At 40.6% G+C, this 22,170-nt stretch overlaps 1 protein-coding gene across 1 annotated transcript in view; it reads right to left on the reverse strand.

Moving 5' to 3' along the window:
• Positions 1 to 3,132: 3,132 nt before the first annotated feature.
• Positions 3,133 to 22,170, reverse strand: part of KIAA1549L (KIAA1549 like) — a 365,855-nt gene continuing 346,817 nt past the window's right edge. The window contains exons 15-16 of the mRNA XM_056803787.1: positions 20,499 to 20,650; positions 3,133 to 9,160 (exon numbers count right to left, since the gene is read on the reverse strand). Of these exons, the coding sequence (XP_056659765.1) occupies positions 8,879 to 9,160; positions 20,499 to 20,650 (434 nt within the window). The 3' untranslated portion in view covers positions 3,133 to 8,878. The remainder of the gene's footprint in view (positions 9,161 to 20,498; positions 20,651 to 22,170) is intronic.

The raw sequence follows: 22,170 nt of genomic DNA on the forward strand, positions 1-22,170 counted from the left end.
AGGCAATGGGGGTCAAGTGACTTGCCCAAGGACACACAGCTAAGAAGCATCTAAGGCCATATTTGAACCCAAGACCTCCCATTTCTAGACTTGGCTTTCTATCCACCGAGCATCCTTGCTGCCCCAGAGGAGGTGATTTTGACAAAGGGAGGGATGAGGAAAGATCACATGTAGAAGGTGACTCTTGAAGCATGAAGACTTTAAGCAAAAAGTTATAATAATGAGAACAATGTATACAATGATAATAACATTGTGTGAAGAGTCTCCTTTGAAAGCAATGGCCAATCATATTTCTAAGACTTGTAATGAAACATGTTATCCATTTGCTTCTTTATTTTTCTCCCTCCCTCCTCCCCTCTCCCTTTCTCTCTCTTGCTTTCTCCTTTCTTCTTTCCCTCTCTTTCTCTTCTGTCTTAATATCAATCCTAAGACAGAAGGCAAGAGCTAGATGATTGGGGTTAAGTGACTTATCCAGGGTCACACAGTTAGGAAATAACTGAGGCCACATTTGACCCCAGATCCTCCCAACTGCAGGCCTATCACTTTATCTACTATGCTGCCCAGCTACCTCTATGCTAGCCACTTCTTGAAAGAATAGTCATTCTACATGGAGTGCTGAAGGAGATACAGGCTTTTGTACAACCTAGCCACTGTATACGTTGGTTTTGCTTGAGTGTGTTCATTGGTTACAAGGGTTTTCTCCTCTTTTTAACTTGGGGAGGAGGAAGAAGAGGGAGGGCAGTAACAGAGGCTTCCCTGCCTGCCCCCCATGAAAAAGAAATAGAATCAAAGGAAGGCTAAAAATGCCAACAAACAGAACCGCTTCGACAGTTAATGTGGAGACGGGGCAGTGAGGGTGTCAAAAAGAGAGCGAGAAAAGAGAACCTTGAAAGATTTCCTTGGACAAATGCTTGAAAAAAAGCTTAAAAGTGCATAAAGGAATATTCTGTCTTAGAAAGTAGTTCAGAAAGAAGCACAGATCTGCCCTTAAGGAGCTAACGTTACTCTGAGAGGATGAAGCATGTATAGCCAAGCATATATACACATACACCACACACATGTGCACACACATGCATGTATGACCACACAAGATGACATACAACCAACACACCATGCACATATATAACAGATATGTACACACAACAAACCTATGGGGGAGATACGTGTATATATGTGTGTGTATACATATATTCTCTTCCTAAGAGGAGTACAGAATTCTACATGTACCTACGTCTATATACACTCATGTATACAGAACAGACCTGAGGACACTGGCCTTTGGAGGGATGAAGAAAGGTCATGTGTAGAAGGTGACACTGGAGGTATTTGGTTGACCAAGATGGCGACCCCAATGGAGGCAGGCAGCCCATTTCACACCTCCTTATTCCTGCTGTTTGCCCAAGTGTGGGCACTGGTTTCCTCCCTTTCCTTATTGTCTTTGAGATACTAGTTGACTTTTTGTATAGTTCTGGGGTGGATAGAGTCATGTGAATTATTGTGTTTTCTCATTGGCTAGCACGATACTAGACACATGGTTAGTACTTAATAAATTCTTGTCAGGGCAGCGGGGTAACTCAGTGGATAGAGAGCCAGACCTGGAGGTGGGAGATCTTGGGTTCAAATTTGACCGCAGACACTTTTTTTTTTTAAACCCTTACCTTCTGTCTTGGAGTCAATACTGTGTATTGGCTCCAAGGCAGAAGAGTGGTAAGGGCTAGGCAATGGGGGTCAAGTGACTTGCCCAGGGTCACCCAGCTGGGAAGTGTATGAGGCTAGATTTGAACCCAGGACCTCCCATCTCTAGGCCTGATTCTCAATCCACTGAGCCACCCAGCTGCCCCTGACCTCAGACACTTCTAATTTGTATGATCCTGGGCAAATCACTTATTGCCTAGCCCTTACTGTTCGTCTGTCTTGAAACTGATAGTCAGTATTAATTCTAAGGCAGAAAGTAAAGGATTAAAAATAAATTTAAAAATGCTTGTGCATTGACTGAACATTGCCACATGCTTCCTTCTCCTGGGCTGAGCCCAGGGACTCTTGGCAATAACTATATGAAAAAGATAGTGCAAGTATTATCATCCCCATTTCACAGAGGAGTAAACTGAGGTTTGGAGAAGTTAAATGCCCTTCCCATAAGCAAATGGAGAGGACTTATGTGGTACAGGATTCAAATTCAGTCTCCTTCACTTCTAGTACTCTATCCATATGGCCATTCTGCCTCTCAGTGGGTCGATACGTAGTTCTTGTATTACATGAGTATGATCATTTGTCCAGGGTGAAATTCAGGACCTGCTTTGATGCTTCTGTGCCAGGGAACATAGAAATCCAAGTATGACAATGAAGATTCTACACCGCCAGTAAGTAACAAAAAGAGCAGGTGCTTAATGAATGCTTAATTATACTGAATTGGCAAGTAGCGACATTTTAGAAATTTTGAGAACACAAGTGGATCCAATAGATAGGAGCCATTACATGTTGCTAGGTAGAAATAAAGCTTAGCTACGCAGATGGAGACAATAGTGAGTGTGATACTGAGATTTGTACAGCATTGCATGCATTTCAAAAGACTTTCACATCTCTAGCCATCATAAAACTCTGCAAAGCTTGTCGGAAGAGCCCCTTGTGTTGTGTTGAGGATTGTTGGGTAAATATGTCAGTAATTTCCAAATTATCGAATGGCTTCAGGGCAATAATAATCAAAATACCAATATGTTACTCCATAAAGCTAAATGAATTCCTAATGGCAAGATAGTATGGTGGACTTTGAATTTAAGAGGATTTGAATTCAAATCCTCCCTTAGATACTCCCTCCAATATAACCCTGGCAAAGTCACTTCTCTCTCTCAGCCAAGTAGTTGCGAGGACTGAATGAGATAATATCTATACAATGACTTCTTTAAAACACCATATAAATGGTCGGCTATTATTGTTTAGATAAAATAAAAGGGAATTTTGCTAAAAGGGATTTGGCTAAAGAAGTTAGACTGTCAGACTTGAAAACATCACAGAGCAATAATTATCAAAACTGAGGTTTGTCAAGGAGAAAAGCAGACAAATGGACAAAAGAACAGTCCATGCAAATACAACAATGACAACAACAAAATAATCAAAACAAAAAGAAAAGCGATATATTGTTAAAATTTTTATCTCTAGACCTTAGCACAGAACTTGGCGCCTAGTAGCTAGTAATTAAATGCTTATTATTTTATAATTCTCAAAAATTTGACTTTCAAAATCTCTACAGAATTGATATACATTTATAAGACACTCAGGAAATCTCTAATAGATAAAGCATAAAGGATATGAATACTCAATGTAGAAAAGATGAAACAAATTATATCTTGATAACTTGAAATTTGTTTAAGTCCTCTCGGGACTAAATACAAATTAATGTGTCATACTTATCAAATTAGCAAAACTAAGAGAAACAAAATGGACACACTCATACATTGTTGGTAGAATTGTAAATTGATGTAATCTTTTGGAGAGCATTCTGGTAACACATAGTAAAATGCAAAATTTATCATAATCTCTGACCCCATGATCCCATTTGATTCCAATAAACTGCACAAAATCTTCATAGCTATTCTATTTGGAGCAATGAAAAAATTGGAAAGAACATATTTAATGGTTATAAGAAGGCTAAACTCATTGTAATGTGATATTATCATGCTATTAAGTTATGACAAATGAAGAATATACAGAAATCAAGAAAGACTTTAAATAATACAAATGGAAGGAAAAAGATCTAGAATTAGATATATATACATAATCTATATATCTATATATACTGATTACACTGACAGATGTAGAGGGATAAGAAGACTGGAAGGAGAACAAATTAGATAAATTACTTAAAATATTTTATTACAAATAGTTTTGATCATATGGTTAGATTAAGAACTTTGAGAGATTTCCTTCTTTGTTTTGTTGAGATGAAGTTTCAAATATTTCCTTCTACTCCTATTCCAGCTGTGACAGTTTTACCTACTGGGGGTTATAAGAGCTTAACTTTTTTTTATAAACCCTCACCTTCCTTCTTGGAGTCAATATTGTGTATTGGCTCCAAGGCAGAAGAGTGGTAAGGGCTAGGCAATGGGGGTTAAGTGACTTGCCCAGGGTCACACAGCTGGGAAGTGTCTGAGGCCAGATTTGAACCTAGGACCTCCCATCTCTAGGCCTAGCTCTCAATCCACTGAGCTACCCAGCTGCCCCCGAGTTTAACTTTTGATCCTTGTGCCACAGAATGAGATTATTTCTAGCCTTCAAGAGTAATTAGTGGAAGTTGTAGGAGCAGACTGGCTTCATGTGGCAGGGAAGGGACCAGTGGAGAGAGCAGTGGGCATGGAGTCAAGAAGACCTGAGTTCAAATCTGACCATAGACACTAGGTGTGTGACTATGGGCAAATTACTTAACCTCTCTTTCCCTCAGGTTCCTCAACTGTAAAATGGGGATAATTAATAAGTAAGTACATTTAACTATCATTTACTAGGTGGCAGATACTATGCTTTACAAATGTCTCATTTGATAAATATGATTTAATAACATTAATATTTTTATTAACAACAACACCTTTTTTTCAAGGTTCTGAGGATCAAATGAGATATTTAAAACACTTAAAACAGTAGATGCTATATTCCTTTCCTTTCGTTTTGCATAAGGAAAGACTTCCTAATAATTAGATCTATCTCCAGGTGGAATGGGCTCTTTTGGCATGGGAGACAGGGTTGATGACCATTTGTTGATTGTGGTGTAGAGGGAAATTAAAAAAAAAACCCTTACTTTCTGCCTTAGTGTAGACAGAAGAGTGATAAGGGCTAGGCAATCGGAGTTATGTGACTGGCCCAAGGTCACACAGCTGGGAAGTATCTGCAGTCAGATTTTGTAGAGGGAATTCTTGGTCAGAGATTGGTTGGTTTGGATAACCTCAGAGATTCCTTCCAACATTGTGACTGTGATTCTGTGGGTAGTCTGGGGCATGGAATCAATCCATGTTGGGTAGAAACATCTTTTGGATATAAGATCTACTGAATCAAAGCACAAAGCCTAAACTTTTTTCAAATATCATCTGGTGAAGGGATAACAAGCTTTCATGTGCCACAAATTGTACTTGCTAAATTTCCCCTTCCTGAACCCCCCAAATGTTTTACTAATCTACTTTTCTTTTTTAAACCCTTATCTTCTGTCTTAGAATTGAGACTAAATATCAGTTCCAAGGCAGAAGAGAGGTAAGGGCTAGGCAATTAGGATTAAGTGACTTGTCCAAGGTCACATAGCTAGGAAGTGTCTGAGACCAGATTTGAACCCAGGACAACCTGTTTCCAGACCTGGCTTTCTATCCATTCAGTCAACCAACTGTTCCATAATATACTTTTCAAAATCAGGAAATCTTCGCTACCTCAGAGCACTCACTGTGTTTGGAGCAACCCATTTATATCATGCCACTGAGTCCAGTAAGAATGTATCAAATTCAGAAGTGTCAATAAAGGAGATATTGTCCATATACTCTAAGAAGATGTGATCTTATCTTCAAAAAAAAAAGTATAGATGTACGTTATAAAAACATGGTTGGAAAGCATGGGGCAGGGGTAACTAGATGGCTCAGGAGATTAGAATCAGGACTGGAGATGGGAGGACCTAGGTTCAAATCCAGCCTGAGATGCTTCCTGTGTGACCTTGGTCAAGTCACTTAATTCCAATTGCCTAACCCTTACCGCTCTTCTGCCTTGGAACTCATACTTAGTAATGGATTCTAAGATAGAAGGTAAGGGTTATTTTAAGAAAAAAAGAAGAAAGAAATAGGATGATCAGAGGTTCAGAAATCAAACATCCCTTGATTACTTTATGCCTATACTTTTGTGTGAAATATCATTCCCCCCTGTAGAATGGGACTATTTTATTTTGTCTTTGCATCTCCAGTGCCTAGCACAGTGCCTGACTCATGGTTGTTCAATTGTTTTATAGTCGTAGTGATGCTCTTAGATCTCATTTGGGGTTTTCTTCACCAAGATCCTGGAGTGGTTTCCCATTTCCTTCCCCAGCTCATTTTACAGTTGAGGGAACTGAGGCAAACAGGAGTAAGTGGCACATAATAGCTACTTAATACTTGTTGACTGGTAGACCCAGGCGAGGTAACTCACCTTATCCTCTCTGGGTCTCAGTTTCCTCATCTGTAAAATGAGTAGGGGCTCGATTTGAGATGATTTCAGAGGCTCTTTCCCAGCACTAATATTTAGGAGTACAAGTTAACAGAGTCTTTCTGAACACAGGTAGGAAGAGAGAACACACTAGAATCTTTCTTAGGATGAATGCTGGCATTTTCCCAATAGATTAAAAAAATATAATTGACTAGAATTGACTTCAAAGATTTAATAACTCTTCCTGGGGAAACAGGGAGATACAGTTGTTTTTTTTTTTGTAAAAATTATATGAAAAAAATTCAAACTTGTGGTAAGGTAAAGGCCGAGGACCCTCACTTACATGTCCATGAATTTTACATGCATTCATTATCATCTCTAACATGTCCAGAGCTCAGAGATTTCATCCCCAAGCATAAATATTTAAGATGCACAATTGTCTTGAAGCTTCTATTTGACATACAGGATTTCCAGGCAAACACCACTTGGATGGAGACGAACACATCTGGATTGACCGAGCAGCACTGATGATATATTAGCATTAATAAGCGACTTGGGAGAATTAACCGACTATCAGACCAACACCTATTTGTATGAAAGGCTGAGTTTCTTTGGCTCTTTTTTGCATTCACGTTAGTTGACTGCCTAGCTAAGATGAAGTTTACACATGACTTTTTACAATTGTTCAAGGAAAGTCTTGCCGCCTTATAAGTTGACTTTAGTTCTTAGTCAATAGCGAATTGGCCCCTGGTAGAAATATACAGTATATACACATGGACATTATAAAAATACATTTTATTTATATCGGATTTTTTTAAAATAACAAAAACCACTAACATTTGGAAAAATCGAGCACATTACCAAAAGGTTCCTCCCTATTCTAGGTGGTCTGACCAAGAGAGCCATGTGGGATCCTCCCGCCATCTCTCGTATTATCCGAAGTGGGCTCTTGGTCTTCCAAACAAACAACTGCTCGGTTTGAAAAGTCTGTGTGTGCTTTAAAGCCTGAACCTTCCCCTCTCTCAGATTTTAGGCAGACCCCCCAAGCTAACCCAACTTTGACTTTTCATCTCAGTTAAAGACCAAAGAAACTCAGGCAGAGAATGAGGTGATCGGCTCAGATAAAGAATGTAGGTATGGCTGTAGCTGAATGGATTACGGGATGACGAGAGGCCATTAGCACATCATTCAATGGGTGTCAAGGACATCCCCAACACCGGAGGCTTCAGCTACTGAAGTTGGTTTCTCAATGAAGGAACCCAGAGTACTGCCCGAGGTCAGGATGTTACTTTATTTGATTTGACTTGGGGTAAAGGAATTCTGGACATGTTCAGTAGCTCAGGGGGATGACGTGTCCTGTACAATGAGCTCAAGAGGTCAGATTCCCTTCCAGTAGCAACATTAAAGCCCAGCACGGTGAGCAGTCTGCAATCTGAGTAAATACCAGCCCTCCTCCCCTACCCCCTCAAGCCCCTGCTTCCACTGAACAAGCTGATTTGGTTAAATTCATATATTTGTTTTCATTGATTTACATCGGACCGTAAAGTCAACAGGTTGTCCATTTTCCAAAGTTTCGACAAACACCGGCTGGGAATTTGAAAGTCTGCATTCACATGTCCCAGTCTGAACAGACATCAATCACAGTTTTATTTGGAGACACCTGGCAGCACTTACTGAACAGCATTGTTTGAGAGAGCTGGACAGCTCCGTGATAAACAGAGGTTTCCTTGTGAGAGTGGATGTACCTATTATTCCACGAGAGAGAGAAAGAGAGAAAGAGGTGCTTGGTTCTCAGGCTACTTTCAATGTAGGGCAAAGAAAACAGATTCAAATAACCATCTTTCATTGGTAGAATTCCCCAAAGCTCTTTGCACCAATCCTCTCTCTCTCTCTCTCTCTTTCTCTCCTTTTTCTTTTTCTTTTTCTTCTTTTTTTGTTAGATCTTCAGTCTAACTCACAATGATTTCTATTCCCCAAATGCCAACACTTTTTCAGATGCTCAACAGGAGCCTTTCAGAACTCGGCAGACACCAATCACGCCTTCACAATCAGTCTCCCACCCCATCTTCTCTGCTTTCGGGCCATTGTACGGTTAACGAGAAACTGAGTTGGGGCTATTTACAGGGGCGATCATTTGGTGAGAACCAGAGATGGAAATTTCGCTTGGGTTTGAGCATGAGTTTGCAATAAAAAGGGCCGAAGTTACTCGATTTGATTTGGTTTTCCTTCTCCCAAGTTTAGAGATGATTTTTGTTTCTTTAAATTTTGCTATTGTTCCAATGAGAAAGAACGCAGTCTGGCGTTCGTCCTCAGTGTTTTATCATAGAAATACAGATTAAGCATGCAGAGGTCCTGGTAGTCAGGTCTGGGTTTTGTCCTCTCTCCGATTACTTATGAAATATGGCACTGAAGAGCGATCGGCCAGATAGCATCTCTCATGCCTAAGGCTTCTAAGGACATACAATCATACTCCAGGGATTTAAGGTATCAGCATATCAAACACGGTTACCAGGCAAGACATCTTTGACAGATCCAAAGCTTTGCTATTCAGGAAGTTACTCCATGTTTTTAGCAAAAACCCCAGAGTTCAGCTTTTCTCAAAGTGATGGGTTGGGTAGAAAACCGCCTCTTCTCCCAAGTGTGGACTGAAAAACAGACGGTAGACATGTGTCCGTGTCTCTTTGCAGGCTCCATGGTTCAGAATTCAATGGCCACAAGAGTAGAGAACTCCCAAGTGTTAGACCTGGAACTCAAACATGTCTGTTTGCTTTTTGGCCAGCTTGGCGACCTCTTCCCGGATAGCCTTCACCAGGGCTGCCGTGGAAATGTTGGTCAGCGGAGCGTCGGAAGTGTCGTTCTCTGCCAGGCTCTGCTGAGATGCTGCGGTGGAGGCCATGGGGGCCTGCTCCAGACTTGGGTGCAAGTTGGTGGGCTGGCTGTACTGCCGGGGGAGTCTCGAAGGGGATGTCTGTTGGTAGCGTGACCGGGGATAGGCTTCGATGTAACCTGGGAGTGGAACCTAGAGGAGGAAGTCAGAAAAGAAAGCAGGATAAGACATTCTTGTGGTACGTTTTTATACACAGAGAAATCTAAATGAACTGATTTGATCTGGAAATAGGATGGTTAATTGGTTATTTTATATTCATTTGACATATAAATATTTTATATTTAGTTATTTAGGTGGCAGTTATTTTAGATTAAATTTGCTTGGAGAAGATTTGTAAAATGTAGTCTTTTGTTATATTAAAAATTAGCATGGGGGGGTAGCTAGGCAGCTCAGTGGATAGAAGGCTAGTGTTGGAGATGGGAGATCCTGGGTCCAAATCTGGCCTCAGACATTCCCAAGTTGTGTGACCCTGGGCAAGTCACTTACCCCCAATTGCCTAGCCCTTACTACTCTTCTGCCTTGGAACCAATACTCAGTATTGATTCTAAGAAAGAAAGTAAGGGCTTAAAAAATGAGCATGTCTAACTCGGTATTGTTTTTTTATCCACCATTTAATCCAAATTTTGTGAAGCTAAATTTCAGCTGCCAGTAAGTTACCTAACTTTAAATGATAAGATTTCTTCCCTCTCCTAAAGATCACCCAACTTCAGGAATGTCACAAAAGTAACCCTCCCTCTCTCACATCAAGGTCTCCCATGCTCCCCTCCTCAACTTAGAAACCAGGTGAAACAATCCCTAGAGTACTGTTTTTCACTCCATCCATATTGTGCATTAACAGTGAGAAACCAAGCTCCTGGGACACTGGCTACTGGGAACCTTGAATCTGGTTTATTTTTGCAACTGCATGCATTGTCTAGATATAATTACTCAATTTCGTGATGCTACCATAACACATTGCAAAGTGTATGATGTCAATTGAATTCAATAGATCCAAGAGATTACAGATTTCCCTGCCTTAGTAAGTATAATATGGTAAATAAAATTCAATTAGGTACCACTTTATTAAACATTTACTAAGCACCACGTGAGGGCAGGATAGGGAAGAAGAAAGATATAACAACTCCAATATCTATTGACTCGACCCTGTGAGGTAGGTGGAAAAAGTACTGAGTTTAGGGTTGGAAAGTTGGAAAAACAGGCTCAGAGTAGTTAAATCTCATGTGGCTATGTGGTTGGCAAAAGACAAAGCTGGGGTTTGAACATGGTTTCCAAGCTCCAACTCTAGTCCTCTTTCATACAGCCACACACTAATGACTTCATGAACTCACTAAACCCTGTGATGTGAGTCCGACTTCAGGAGGAGAGAGGGAAAAGTTTCCCTCTTTCCCGTTGTAGTAAATAGCCTGAGACCATGAATGGAGACAGGATATCTGGATGGTCCAGTGATTTGATTTGAAAAGATAGCATCTATAGTGGTCCTGAGGCTGGGTTTTCTTATTTGTCACAAAACAGCTGAATCTTAAGAAATATCCCACCTCCATGCCTTTGCTTGTAGTTCTTTCTTCCACATGGAATGCTTTGCCCCTCTAGCTGATACTCAAGATTTTAGGGTAGAGGCTGGATATTATGGATCTGAGATCCTTTCCAACTCCGAGATTCTGAGACTTTCTAAGTCAATCCTTTCCCAGTCATCCTTTAAGGTCTAACTCAAACTCCTTTTCTCCAAGTAGTATCATTCTTTTCTTGAACTAAAATCACCCTTTGAATTTCTCCAATTACTTTTTTTTGCATTATGTCTTTTACCTTATATACCTTATGGTATTATGTGGCATGGTGGATAGAGCAGATTCCTGGAATCAGGAAGACCTGGGTTCAAAACCAGCCTCAGACACTCATTAGCTGTCATATTGGCAAGTCATGCCACCATGTTCCTCTTCTGCTATCTCCCAGGGTGTTTATGAAGATCAAATGAGATAATACAAGTCATAAAATGGTATGTGAAAGCTAGTTATCATCATTATTATTTTATATTCTAGCTTAAAAACAGTTGAATATGTTTTAATGAGGTCTGCTGTATTTATAACCCAGTCATTATTAAAAAAATTAAACTCTTATCTTCTGCCTTAGAATGATACTAAGCATTGGTTCCCAAGGTAGAAGAGTGGTAAGGGCTAGGCAAAGGGAGTTAAGTGACTTGCCCAGGGTCAAACAACTAGGAAGTGTCTGAGGCCAGATTTGAACCTAGGATTTCCTGTATCCAGGCTTGGTTCTCTGTTCCTGAAGTGATCTTTTCATGTACACTGTAGTCACTGATAACTTGTAGGACAGTGATGCCTTTATATAGAGGGCTTTCCCCCATCTCTTTCCATTTTCTTTGTACATAGTCTATATTTGCATGTCTATGTACATGTTGTCATCTCCCTACAGAATGTGAGCTCCTCGAGGGCAGGTTCTGTTCCATTTTTGTTTTCATTATTGCCAGTATCTTCTTTGTTTTGCTTTCGGGATGGACTAGTGATTTCATGAATATAAGGAGCTGCCTCTAGGAGAAAATCTTTCTGCCCTGGTAGATCAGCTATTGCAACTAATAGTCTTAGAGAGCTGCCTGGAGACAGTGAGAAGTTACTCACTTGCCCAGAGTCATACAGCTGATATGTGTCAGAAGTGCTTCTTGAACCCAGGTCAAGCTGATTCCTAGTCCAGTTCTCTACCCATTGTGTTATAGTCTCTCTCTCTCTCTCTCTCTCTCTCTCTCTCTCTCTCTCTCTCTCTCTCTCTCTCTCTCTCTCTCTCTCTCTCTCTCTCTCCCTCTTCCTCTCTCTTCCTCTTCCTCTCTTCCTCTCTCTTTCTCTTCCTCTTCCTCTCTCCTTTTCTTCCTTCCTCCTTCTCTCTCTCTCTCTCTCTCCCTCTTCCTCTCTCTCTCTTCCTCTTCCTCTCTTCTTCTCTCTCTCTTCCTCTCTCTTTCTCTTCCTCTCTCCTTTTCTTCCTTCCTCCTCCTCCTTCTCTCTCTCTCTCTCTCTCTCTCTCTCTCTCTCTCTCTCTCTCTCTCTCTCTCTCTCTCTCTCTCTGTCTGTCTGTCTTCTCTTCCCTTCCCTTCCCTCATAGAGTCAATACTCTATATTGGTTCCAAGACAGAAAAGCAGTAGGCAATGGGGGTTAAATGACTTGCCCAGGATCACACAGCTAGGAAGAGTCTGAGGTCAGATTGGGACCCAGAAACTCCTATCTTAAGACACACATAGTGTCTCTTGCTTGGTACACACACAGTAGGTATTGCAGCCTGCTGACTCAAATGGAACTGAAGGTCTCATCTCCTTAGCTAGACTGTAAATTCTGAGGACAGAGAAAGTGCTTTATTCTTCTCCATCTCTCTTCAGTGCCCAACACACTCAAAAATAGAGGTCTAATTCAACTGAACCAGTTGCTTACTGGCTGCTGTGTAGACCAGGTATGCAGATGCTGGACTGAGTGGGTCACCTTTCAGCCAGTTGCTTCTGTGTAGACACAACCTCCGAGTCTAATAAATCTTTAGCTGTGACCTGGCCTCATTTGCCTTTTCTTTTCTTTCTTTTTTTTAAACAGAGTAATTTAGACAGAAAATTAACAAAATAAAGCCTGCTTGCTGTAAGCTGAGCTGCTAATAGGCACTGTTCACTAGGTAATTGGACGTGGTAATTGTGCTCCGGGAAAAGCCTTCTTAAAGTAGAATAATCATCTTCCACTTAATTAAGAACAATGAAAAAGGACACTGGCTCATCGTTGGCTGGAGAAGGCCAAACCCCGAATGGTGCGGTCAGCTAATCAACAGGGTGAAGCTGAGGCTTTCCAGAGGGTTTGGCTCTTGATACCAAAGTATGTCGCCATCGAAGGACATCTGCACATGGCCATCATGCTGCCTAGGAGCTCTGAGAGCTCTGCAGAGAAAAGGATGGCTAGCTACTATTGTTATCAATCAGCCAGTCGATAAACATTGGACATCTACTATGGACCAGCCACTAGGCTAGAACACCAGGGACACGAAAACCAGGGACATGCTAGCATCTTGACTTGGCGGGGATTTATGTTTTCATGGGTAAAGCATTTTAAGGGCAGCTAGGCAGTGCAAAGGATGGAGTTCCAGACCTTGAGTCAGGAAGGTCTGAGTGCAAATCTGACCTCAGACATTTATTAGCTGTGTGACCCTGGACAAGTCATGTAACTCTTTGCCTCAGTTTCCTCATCTGTCAAATGAGCTGGAGAAGGAAATGGCAAACCACTCTGGTCTCTTTGCCAAGAGAACCCTAAACAGAGTCATGAAGAATCAGATATGACTAAACATGACTGAGACAACAAAGCACTTTGTAAACCTTAAAAGTACCATAGAAATGTGAGCTATTATTATTTTTAGACACAGAGGTTTGTTTTTCAAACACACGAAGGTTATATTAGAATGGAGAAAAGGGGGAGATGGGGAGCCCTTAAGGGTCTAAACCAGCCATAGGTACCCCAGAAATAGAGAGTAGGGGACCAATGGGAAAAATAGTATGGGGAGGGAATCAGGAGGTCTTGGCAACTGATCAATAACAACAACAACAACAATAATAGTAGTTAGCTTTTATATAGGGCTTTCAGATTTGCCAAATGTTTTAGATAACATTTTCACAACTGTTCTCATGATTTTGATGCGATTATTATCCCTATGTATCCTTATTGAGAAGCTAGGTTCTGTAGTGGATAGAGAGTCAGACCTGGAGTCAGGAAGACCTGAGTTAAAATCTGACTTCAGATACTTATTGGCTGCATGACCCTGGGCAAGTCACTACACTTTGTTTGCCTCTGTTTCCTTATCTGTAAAATAGGGATAATAATAGCCCCTACCTCCCAGGGTTGTTGTGAGGACCAAATGAGATAAAATTTGTAAAGCACTTAGCACAATGCCTGGCACATTTCCTGCTGTTGTCTAGTGGTGTCTGACTTTTCATGACCCCATGGACCATCCAAGGGCTTCATCTTTTGATGTCATATCTTTTTTAGCATTAAAAAATACCTGTTCATGAGATCTTCTTGGCAAATATACTTAAGTGGTTTGTCAGTTCCTTCTCCGGTTTTATGAAGGTAGGGGTTAAGTGACTTGTCCAGGGCCACACATCTGGGAAGTGTCTGAGGTCACATTTGAACTCTGGTTTTTCTGACTCTGGGCCCAGTGCTCTATGCACTGCACCACTTAGCTACCCCTATGTGCCCTGGTACGTATAAACATTAGGCATTATTATTACTTATTTGATAGGTGAAGCAACAGAGGATATAAGAGAATTGAAGGAAAATGGAGAATCAAATTGATCCTTAGATGTCCATCATGGGAGGGAGTGAATGGTGGTACCATGGACAGAAACAGAAACGGGGACATCAAGAAGAGGAGGAGAAACAGATTTAGGGGAAAGAGAAGAAATTCCAATTTAGAAGAATGAGGTCAACAAGCAACAGTATCTTCATCAGGGGCCAGCAGTGATGGGGAGGAAGGGCTAGTTCCCTTCACCGTTGGGTAAACAATTCCCAGAGTGTAATAGCAGCTTCCCAAATCCTTACTCTTGATCGGCTTTGTGTCCTATCCCATTGAATTGCTGTATTGGCCTTTGGTCTTAGTTTTCATTGGATCACAGGCTCACAGAATTTCAGAGCTGGAAGGGGACTCAATAACCACTGAGTCTAATCCACGCAAGAAAACAAATTCCCATTGCAACACCGTTCCAAGACAGCGCATTTCTGACAGCTCTAATAGTTAGCATTCTGTGGGAGTCCTGCATTCTCACCACCTTTGTTTATGGTCCTGTTGAGCTTTTTGTTCGCTGATCCACTGTTGACCTTCTTGTGACAGACAAACACTATTGTTCCTCCTCTGGTTCAAAGCTGGCTTTGGTCCTATGGTACTAAGCACCCAGATGGCTCAGCAAGAACTCTTGGGACTCAGCATCATGCTATACAATCTAGCCAACAGGATGGGATTGTGGCCTCTGAAAGAGTTATTTTATATCCGCAGCAGTTCAGTGGAAAGAGCCCTGGACAAAAGACTTGGGTTTGAATCTTGGCTGGACGACTCACCAATTGTATGATCTTGGGCAAATTGCTTAACCTTCCTAAAGCTTGGCCATCATCATGATGGGGAACTATGTCTACCATTAAGATGTCATTTAGTTGCTGTAAAGTTGTTGCAAGCTATCACCATCATCAATACCTTTATACACAAAGCCTCTCAAGACCCTCCCATTTGCTTGTGCCTTTCCCTACTGCACTGCATTGAACTACCTTGTATTTATTCCTTTTATATTTGCAAGGCACTGCCTCTTTCTTTTATAATTTTTAAGTAATATTTTATTCTTCCCCAATTACATGGAAAAACAATTTTAACATTCATTAAAAAAATTTTGAGTTCCAAAATCTCGTCCTCTTTCCTATCTACCCTCTCTCCTTCACTCGCTCCCATGCCTCCCAACTCCCAGAGAGAGTAAGCAATCTGATATAGATTTTACATGTGTAATCATGTAAAACATTTTTTCATGTTAGTGATAAGGAAGAGGAGAAGAAGAAGAGGAAGAGAAAAGGAAAAAGAAAAAGAAGGAGGAGAAAAAGAGGAAGGAGAAGGAAGAGAAAGAGAAGAAGAGAAAGAGGAAGGGTAATAGGGAGAGGAAGGGGAAAAGGAAGGAGAAGAAAAAGAAGGAGGAGGGGGAGAAGAAGAGGAAGAGGAAGAGAAAAGGAAGAAGAAAAAGAAGGAAGAGTAAAAGAGGAAGAGGAAGGAGAAGGAAGGGAAAGAGAAGAAGAGGAAGAGGAAGGGTAATAGGAAGGGGAAGGGGAAAAGGAAGGAGAAGAAAAAGAAGGAGGAGGGGGAGAAGAAGAGGAAGAGGAAGAGAAAAGGAAGAAGAAAAAGAAGGAAGAGTAAAAGAGGAAGAGGAAGGAGAAGGAAGGGAAAGAGAAGAAGAGGAAGAGGAAGGGTAATAGGAAGGGGAAGGGGAAAAGGAAGGAGAAGAAAAAGAAGGAGGAGGAGGAGAAGAAGAGGAAGAGGAAGAGAAAAGGAAGAAGAAAAAGGAGGAGAAAAAGAGGAAGAGGAAGGAGAAGGAAGAGAAAGAGAAGGAGAAGAGGAAGAGGAAGGGTAATAAGAAGAGGAAGGGGAAAAGGAAGGAGAAGGGGAAGAGGAAAAGGAAGAAGAAAAAGAAGGAGGAGGAGAAGAAGAAGGTGAAGGAGGAGAGGAAGAGGAAGGAGAAGAGGAAAAGGAAGAAGAAAAGAAGGAGTAGGAGAAGGAGAAGGTGAAGGAGAAGATTTCTCAACCCCACTCAATCAACAGACATTTATTAAGTGCCTACTATGTGCCAGGAACTGTGCTAAGAGATGGGGATACATAAAGAGGCAAAAGATGAGTCCCTGCCCTCAAAGAATTTACAATCTAATGGGAGGAGACAAAAGGAAAACAAGCTATATCTAGGACAAATAGGAAATAATTAACATAAGTAAGAGATAGGTCACATCTCATGAGGAGGTCTTGACTTGAGGTATTAAAAAGCCATTATCAGAAGTCATATAAGAATCGGAGTCCTAGACTGAAGGCACTGAGTGCAGCCAAGAGAGCAGAGAAGTCAGCAAGAGAAGTTGCTTATGCACTCAGTGGTCCCCCCTCCATGCCCCATCCTACTTATAGCCCTCTCTAGGTAAGCATGGACAAGAAACTTGACCTACTTACCCAACCATATAAATTTAGGACCTGTTTCTAGTTGCTATGGTACCCAGAGTCCTGTTGCTAAAGTGCTATTGATGTGGGGAGCTGATCTGATTGAAAGTAAGTCCTGCTGTTTAGAAGGGTTGATTGGAAGAAAGGAGAATTCTCTGCTATCAATGAAGAACTGGCTGGGGGAAAGATGGCCTTGCTTTCTGATGCTATCTACATTCTGAGGAAAAGAAAACTCCTTAAAATCTTGCCCATGTCACCCTTAGCTTTAATCTATAACTTGAGAGGGGGAAAACTCCCCAAAGCTAATAAAGAGCAAGAACTGAGTAGTTTTACTAATCAAAGATTAAAGGGAACTGATTTTCACTGAAAGCACTAAACCAAGAGAGCAGCCCTGGGAAGCTGGACAAGCCCAGATTTAAGGCTGGTGTTAGAGCTGAATATGGCTTAAGTAGTGTGAGAAATAATTTGACCTTCACCCTATTTTAGTAGAATCCCAGCCATCTTGAATCAATCATTTTGTCCCCATGATTATCTAGTTTAGTGCAATTCCACTGAGGTGGTGATTAGTTTCTCATCATTAATAGGCAATAATTAATTAATAATTAACTAATAATTAACCTAAAAGTAACTAGGTTTAGACTATAGAAGAATAGCATAAGTCTATCCTCTCATGTTAAACTTTAACTTGCCAGCATGGCTTGAAGGCAGCCTTCACCCAGATGTCACAAGCTTCAGTGCTGAGAGCCCGTCCACCCTGTAGCACTTCCTCCTCATGACCTTCTCCAGGCAGGCCTGGACAAGAGGCTTGATCTAATGACATAGCCATATCCATTTAGGGTCCCATTGCTAGTTGCTAGGGTTGCCAGGGGCCTATTGCTAACGTGGGCATCTTTCGAAGACTGCTTTTCACCTCCAACAAAAGAAAAAATGTTGGAGTCGGAATGCAGATGAAAGCAAATGATTTTTCACTTACATTTGGGTTTCGGTTTTTTATGATTATCCTCTTACAAAAATGAACAATATGGAAATATGTTTTTGTGTGATAATACATGTATAACCCAGACTGAATCGCCTGCCAGCAGCTTGGAAAGACTTAGGAATGCTGGTAGATCCAATGAGAATTCATGATGAAATATACATACCATCACTGCCCAACAAAGAAGTAGGTGATGGACTCAATGTAGCAAAATGTCTAGATCTCTAAGCATACACACACATACACACACATGCATGGCCAAGGCGGGAATTGGTTTTGCTTGATTATACGTTTTTGAAACAGGGGATTAGGTTTTTCTTACTTTTTCATTGGAGGGTCAGTGGTGGATGGGAGGGAAAAAGGACCTTTTTTTTTTTGGAAAAAATAATTTTTTTTAAAGTATGTAAGTGCCTTCATTTCAATGTTTCATTTTTTGGGGTATTTGTATCCTCAGTACCCAGGATAGTATCTGGCACATAGCAGGTACTCAGCAAATGTTTTGTTGACTGATTGACTAAGCACGTTAAGTATACTAGGCTCTTACTCTCAGAAAACAAATAATGAAAGACTGGACAGTTTTGATGAGGACATGTATAAAAGACACACAGAACAACAATTGAGCACGGAACTAATAAAATAAAATAATAGGTGCACAATAGATAGAATGTCAGGCTTGGAATCAGGAGGACCTGGATTCAAACCTGGTCTTAGACACATTCAAGCTCTTGGACTCTGGGAGAGTCACTTTATCCCCTTTGCCTAGCCTTTGCCTTCTGCCTTGGAATTGACACTAAGGCAGAAGGCAAGTGTTTAAAAAATAAAATCAAATACACGAGTATAAAACTTGCAGAGAGGATAATGGAAAGACCCATAGTAAGTGGAAGATCATTTTGGCCAATTGCCAACAACATCAGCGATCTCCTTCATCTGGTGATCTCAACCTAGTAGGACACAGCTGGAATCTAGGAGGTAAGTTTAAAAGTTTCTGAGAGGCAAAATAGTACATGCCCCAAAGCTTCTGGATTTTACTCATTGGGTAGACCATCTGGTACTCACTCAGTGCCTACTGACTTTTTTTCTTTAGAAATAAATCTAGCAAGCTTGCTAGAAGGAGGGTATGTAAAGGGATGGTACCTTGAGAGCCATAATGAGTAATTGCTGATACTACTACCAGCTCTACCACTAACGCCATCATCACCTCCACCTTCACGACCAGCACCACCACTATGACTTCTATTGCTCCTCTTCCTCCTTCTATTACTACTACTACTATTACTACTAACTCTATTACTACTACTATTCTATTACAACTACTACTTCTTTTACTATTATTACTACTACTAGTATTACTACCACTACTACTCTATTACTATTTCTATTACTACTACTACTACTACTCTATTGCTACCATTACTACCCCTATTACTATTACTACCACTCTATTATTACCATTACTACTTCTATTACTATTACTCCTACCTCTATTACTACTACTATCACTATTACTACCACTACTATTCTATTACTACCATTACTACTTCTATTACTATCATTACTACTTCTATTACTACTACTAGTACTCTATTACTATCATCACTACTTCTATTACTATTACTACTACTCTATTACTACCATGACTACTTTTATTACTAATACTATTACTATTGCTACTACTATTACCATCACTATTATTCCCCATTTAATAGAAAAGGAAATTGAAGCTCAAAGAGATTAAGTGATTTATTTGCCCAGCATCACATGGCAAGTACAGAAGTCACATCCTTGACATTCCATCCCTTTGATTTGTCTCTTGTGACAAGGAAATCACTTTAAAAGACTGATATATATCAATTTAAGGTCGCCAAGGAATTCAGCTATGTAATTCCTAAATGAAAACTCAAGTCAGCAGTCAACCTTTTATGGAGTTTAATTACAAACAGGATGAAGAAAGGTATTAGAGATAGAGAGAGAGAGGGAGAGAGAAAGGGGAGAGAAGGGAATAGGGCTTAAATACCCCTTCTGTTTAGGCTAGGCCAAAAGACCCAAGCCCTTAGATAGCTGGGGCAAAGAAAGGAGATCAGTCCCTATTACTCACGTGACCAAAATGGAGAAACAGTCTCAGGGGCCTCCACCTCCAGCTTCCTTCAGAGCCGACTCTCAAAGCACCACCTCTCCAACCAACCCCCCCCCCCAGTCCTCAGACCCCGCTATCTTTAAGGAAACCATCCAAGTTCCCTCCCCTCAGTTCTCACATCTACCAATCACTGTCCATGTCTTCCCTGTGCCAATGGTGGCTCTAGCTTAACCCAGGACCGCCCAGAGGTCTGTGGCTTTGCACATGTCTGTTGGAGGTCATATTCTCAAATAATTAAATCTTGATCCTTTGCTGCAGCCCTTCCTAAATCCTGTTACCCTGAGTAGGGTGGAGATTGGAAGTTGCAAGACCTGATTCTGTCATTCCAAGTATCTATTGTATCAATTCTAAAATCAATCATGACTCAAAGAACTTCCTGTTCTATGCTTAAGCATAGGTCAAAGCCCTTTCCATTGTTCAGCAAAAGGTTTCTGTCCTAAAGTAATCTTAAGAAGGGAGGAGGAGGAACCTCCCATGCCAATGGGGTTCACATTCCAATAGAGTTCCCACTCTCAATAGGAAATTTTTCAAGTATGAAATTTCCCAGTGGTGAAATTTCCAACATTTATAAGTCTAAGAAATTTTAAGGTTTACACTCTGTAAGACTAGTGTGTAAGAGTAGAAGGCTGATGAAGTTTTGCAGCTGATTAAAGGAAGTTCTTACCGAATCTGCCCACTGCCCTGGTAACTCATTCTCTCCTGCGTATGACATCCAAGCCTGGTTCCGGTAGGATGACGGTGGTGTGGGGATGAAGTAGCCCGTGAATCCAGGTCTATTTGCAGCTGGAATGGCAAACACAGCTGGAACCGTGCTTCCTGCCACAGAGCAGAGGGATTAGGGGAAGTGGACTGTCTAGAGTATTTCATTTTCCTCATATCATAACTTTGCCTTTGGGTACCACCTATTTCCCAGAAGCTTATGTTGACTGACAATTCGTCATTTAAAATTATTATAAACTTAATATTTTCAGCTAAGACAAACAAACAGGATATGGAGCAAAATCATAAAATATAAAATATTTAGACTTTTGTTAAAAGAAAAGGAAAAAGAGATATTAATAAAATAAAAAGAGGTAGCTTGGTGAGTAGTTGGAGAGTTAGTCTGAGAGTCAGGAAGACCTGGATTCAAGTGTTGCCTCTGTCACTACTGACTGAAATCATTCAACCCTAAGGATCTTGGATAACTTTCTAAGACAACAGAGTAGGTGCTCATCTGTATTGGTAGCATTCCCTGTAGCAATCTCAGTTCTTATCAGTACATCCCGCCACAAAATAACAATAACAGTTTATTTTTTTCTTTGCCCACTTATGAACTCTTTTTTGCATTGTACTTTAAAAAAGTTTCATTGTTATTATTATGCACAGCCCTATGCTGTGATAGGTATTTCTATTGCAGAATAAGTATTGCTCATCAGTTTATATCCGTTTCTTAGAGATTTAAGAATGATGATGATAGCTAATATTTATGTAGTGCCTAATATGTGCCAGGCACTGTGCTAAGTGCTTTACAATTATTTTCTCATTTTATCCTCAAAACAACCCTGGGATGCAGGTGCTGTTATCATTCCCACTTTCCATAGGGAGAAACTGAGGCATACAGAATTTTTTTTTTTAGTAACTTGTGCATGGTCACATAGCTAATAAAAGTCTGAGGCTGAATTTGAACACAGGTCTTCCACACTCCAGCTCCAGGGCACTATCCACTGTGCAACCTAGCTGTTCTAAATTTGGTGGTTAAGTTTTTATTTACATATTGTATTCTAACACTTGGAATCTAAGTGTCTTGAGGGTAGGGCCTATTTTTGTATCTCTATTGTGTGGTACCCAGCCAGTGCTTACTAAATGTTTGTTAATTGTTATATTATTAGATACATATACCACTGGGAGACCCCAGGATGGGGGGGGGGTACGACAAGCATTTATTAGGCACCTACTATTTGTCAGGATCTGTGCCAAGTATTTTACAAATAACATTATATTATTCAACACTTAATGCCTGGCACTTAGTAGGTGCTATTACTGATAGATTATCTTATCTAATGGACCAGCATGACTTGATAGAGATGGACTGGTTGTGACCTGTATGGCTGAAAGAAGCATCCATACTGACAAGATCTCAGATCACAGATCATAAGAGAGTTCATACAAAGAATTTTTTCCTTAATCCATGCCTTTAAAGAAAAAGCTGAAAATTCCTTAAAAAAAAAAAAAAACCTTCTTATCTTCTGTATTAGAATCAATACTGAGTATCAGTTCCAAAGCAGATGAACAGTAAGGGCTATGAAGCTGGGGTTAAATGACTTGCCCAGGGTCACACAGTTATGAAGTATCTGAGA

This window comes from Monodelphis domestica, chromosome 6 (genome assembly GCF_027887165.1).
Source record: "Monodelphis domestica isolate mMonDom1 chromosome 6, mMonDom1.pri, whole genome shotgun sequence".
Classification (NCBI taxonomy): Eukaryota; Metazoa; Chordata; class Mammalia; order Didelphimorphia; family Didelphidae; genus Monodelphis; species Monodelphis domestica.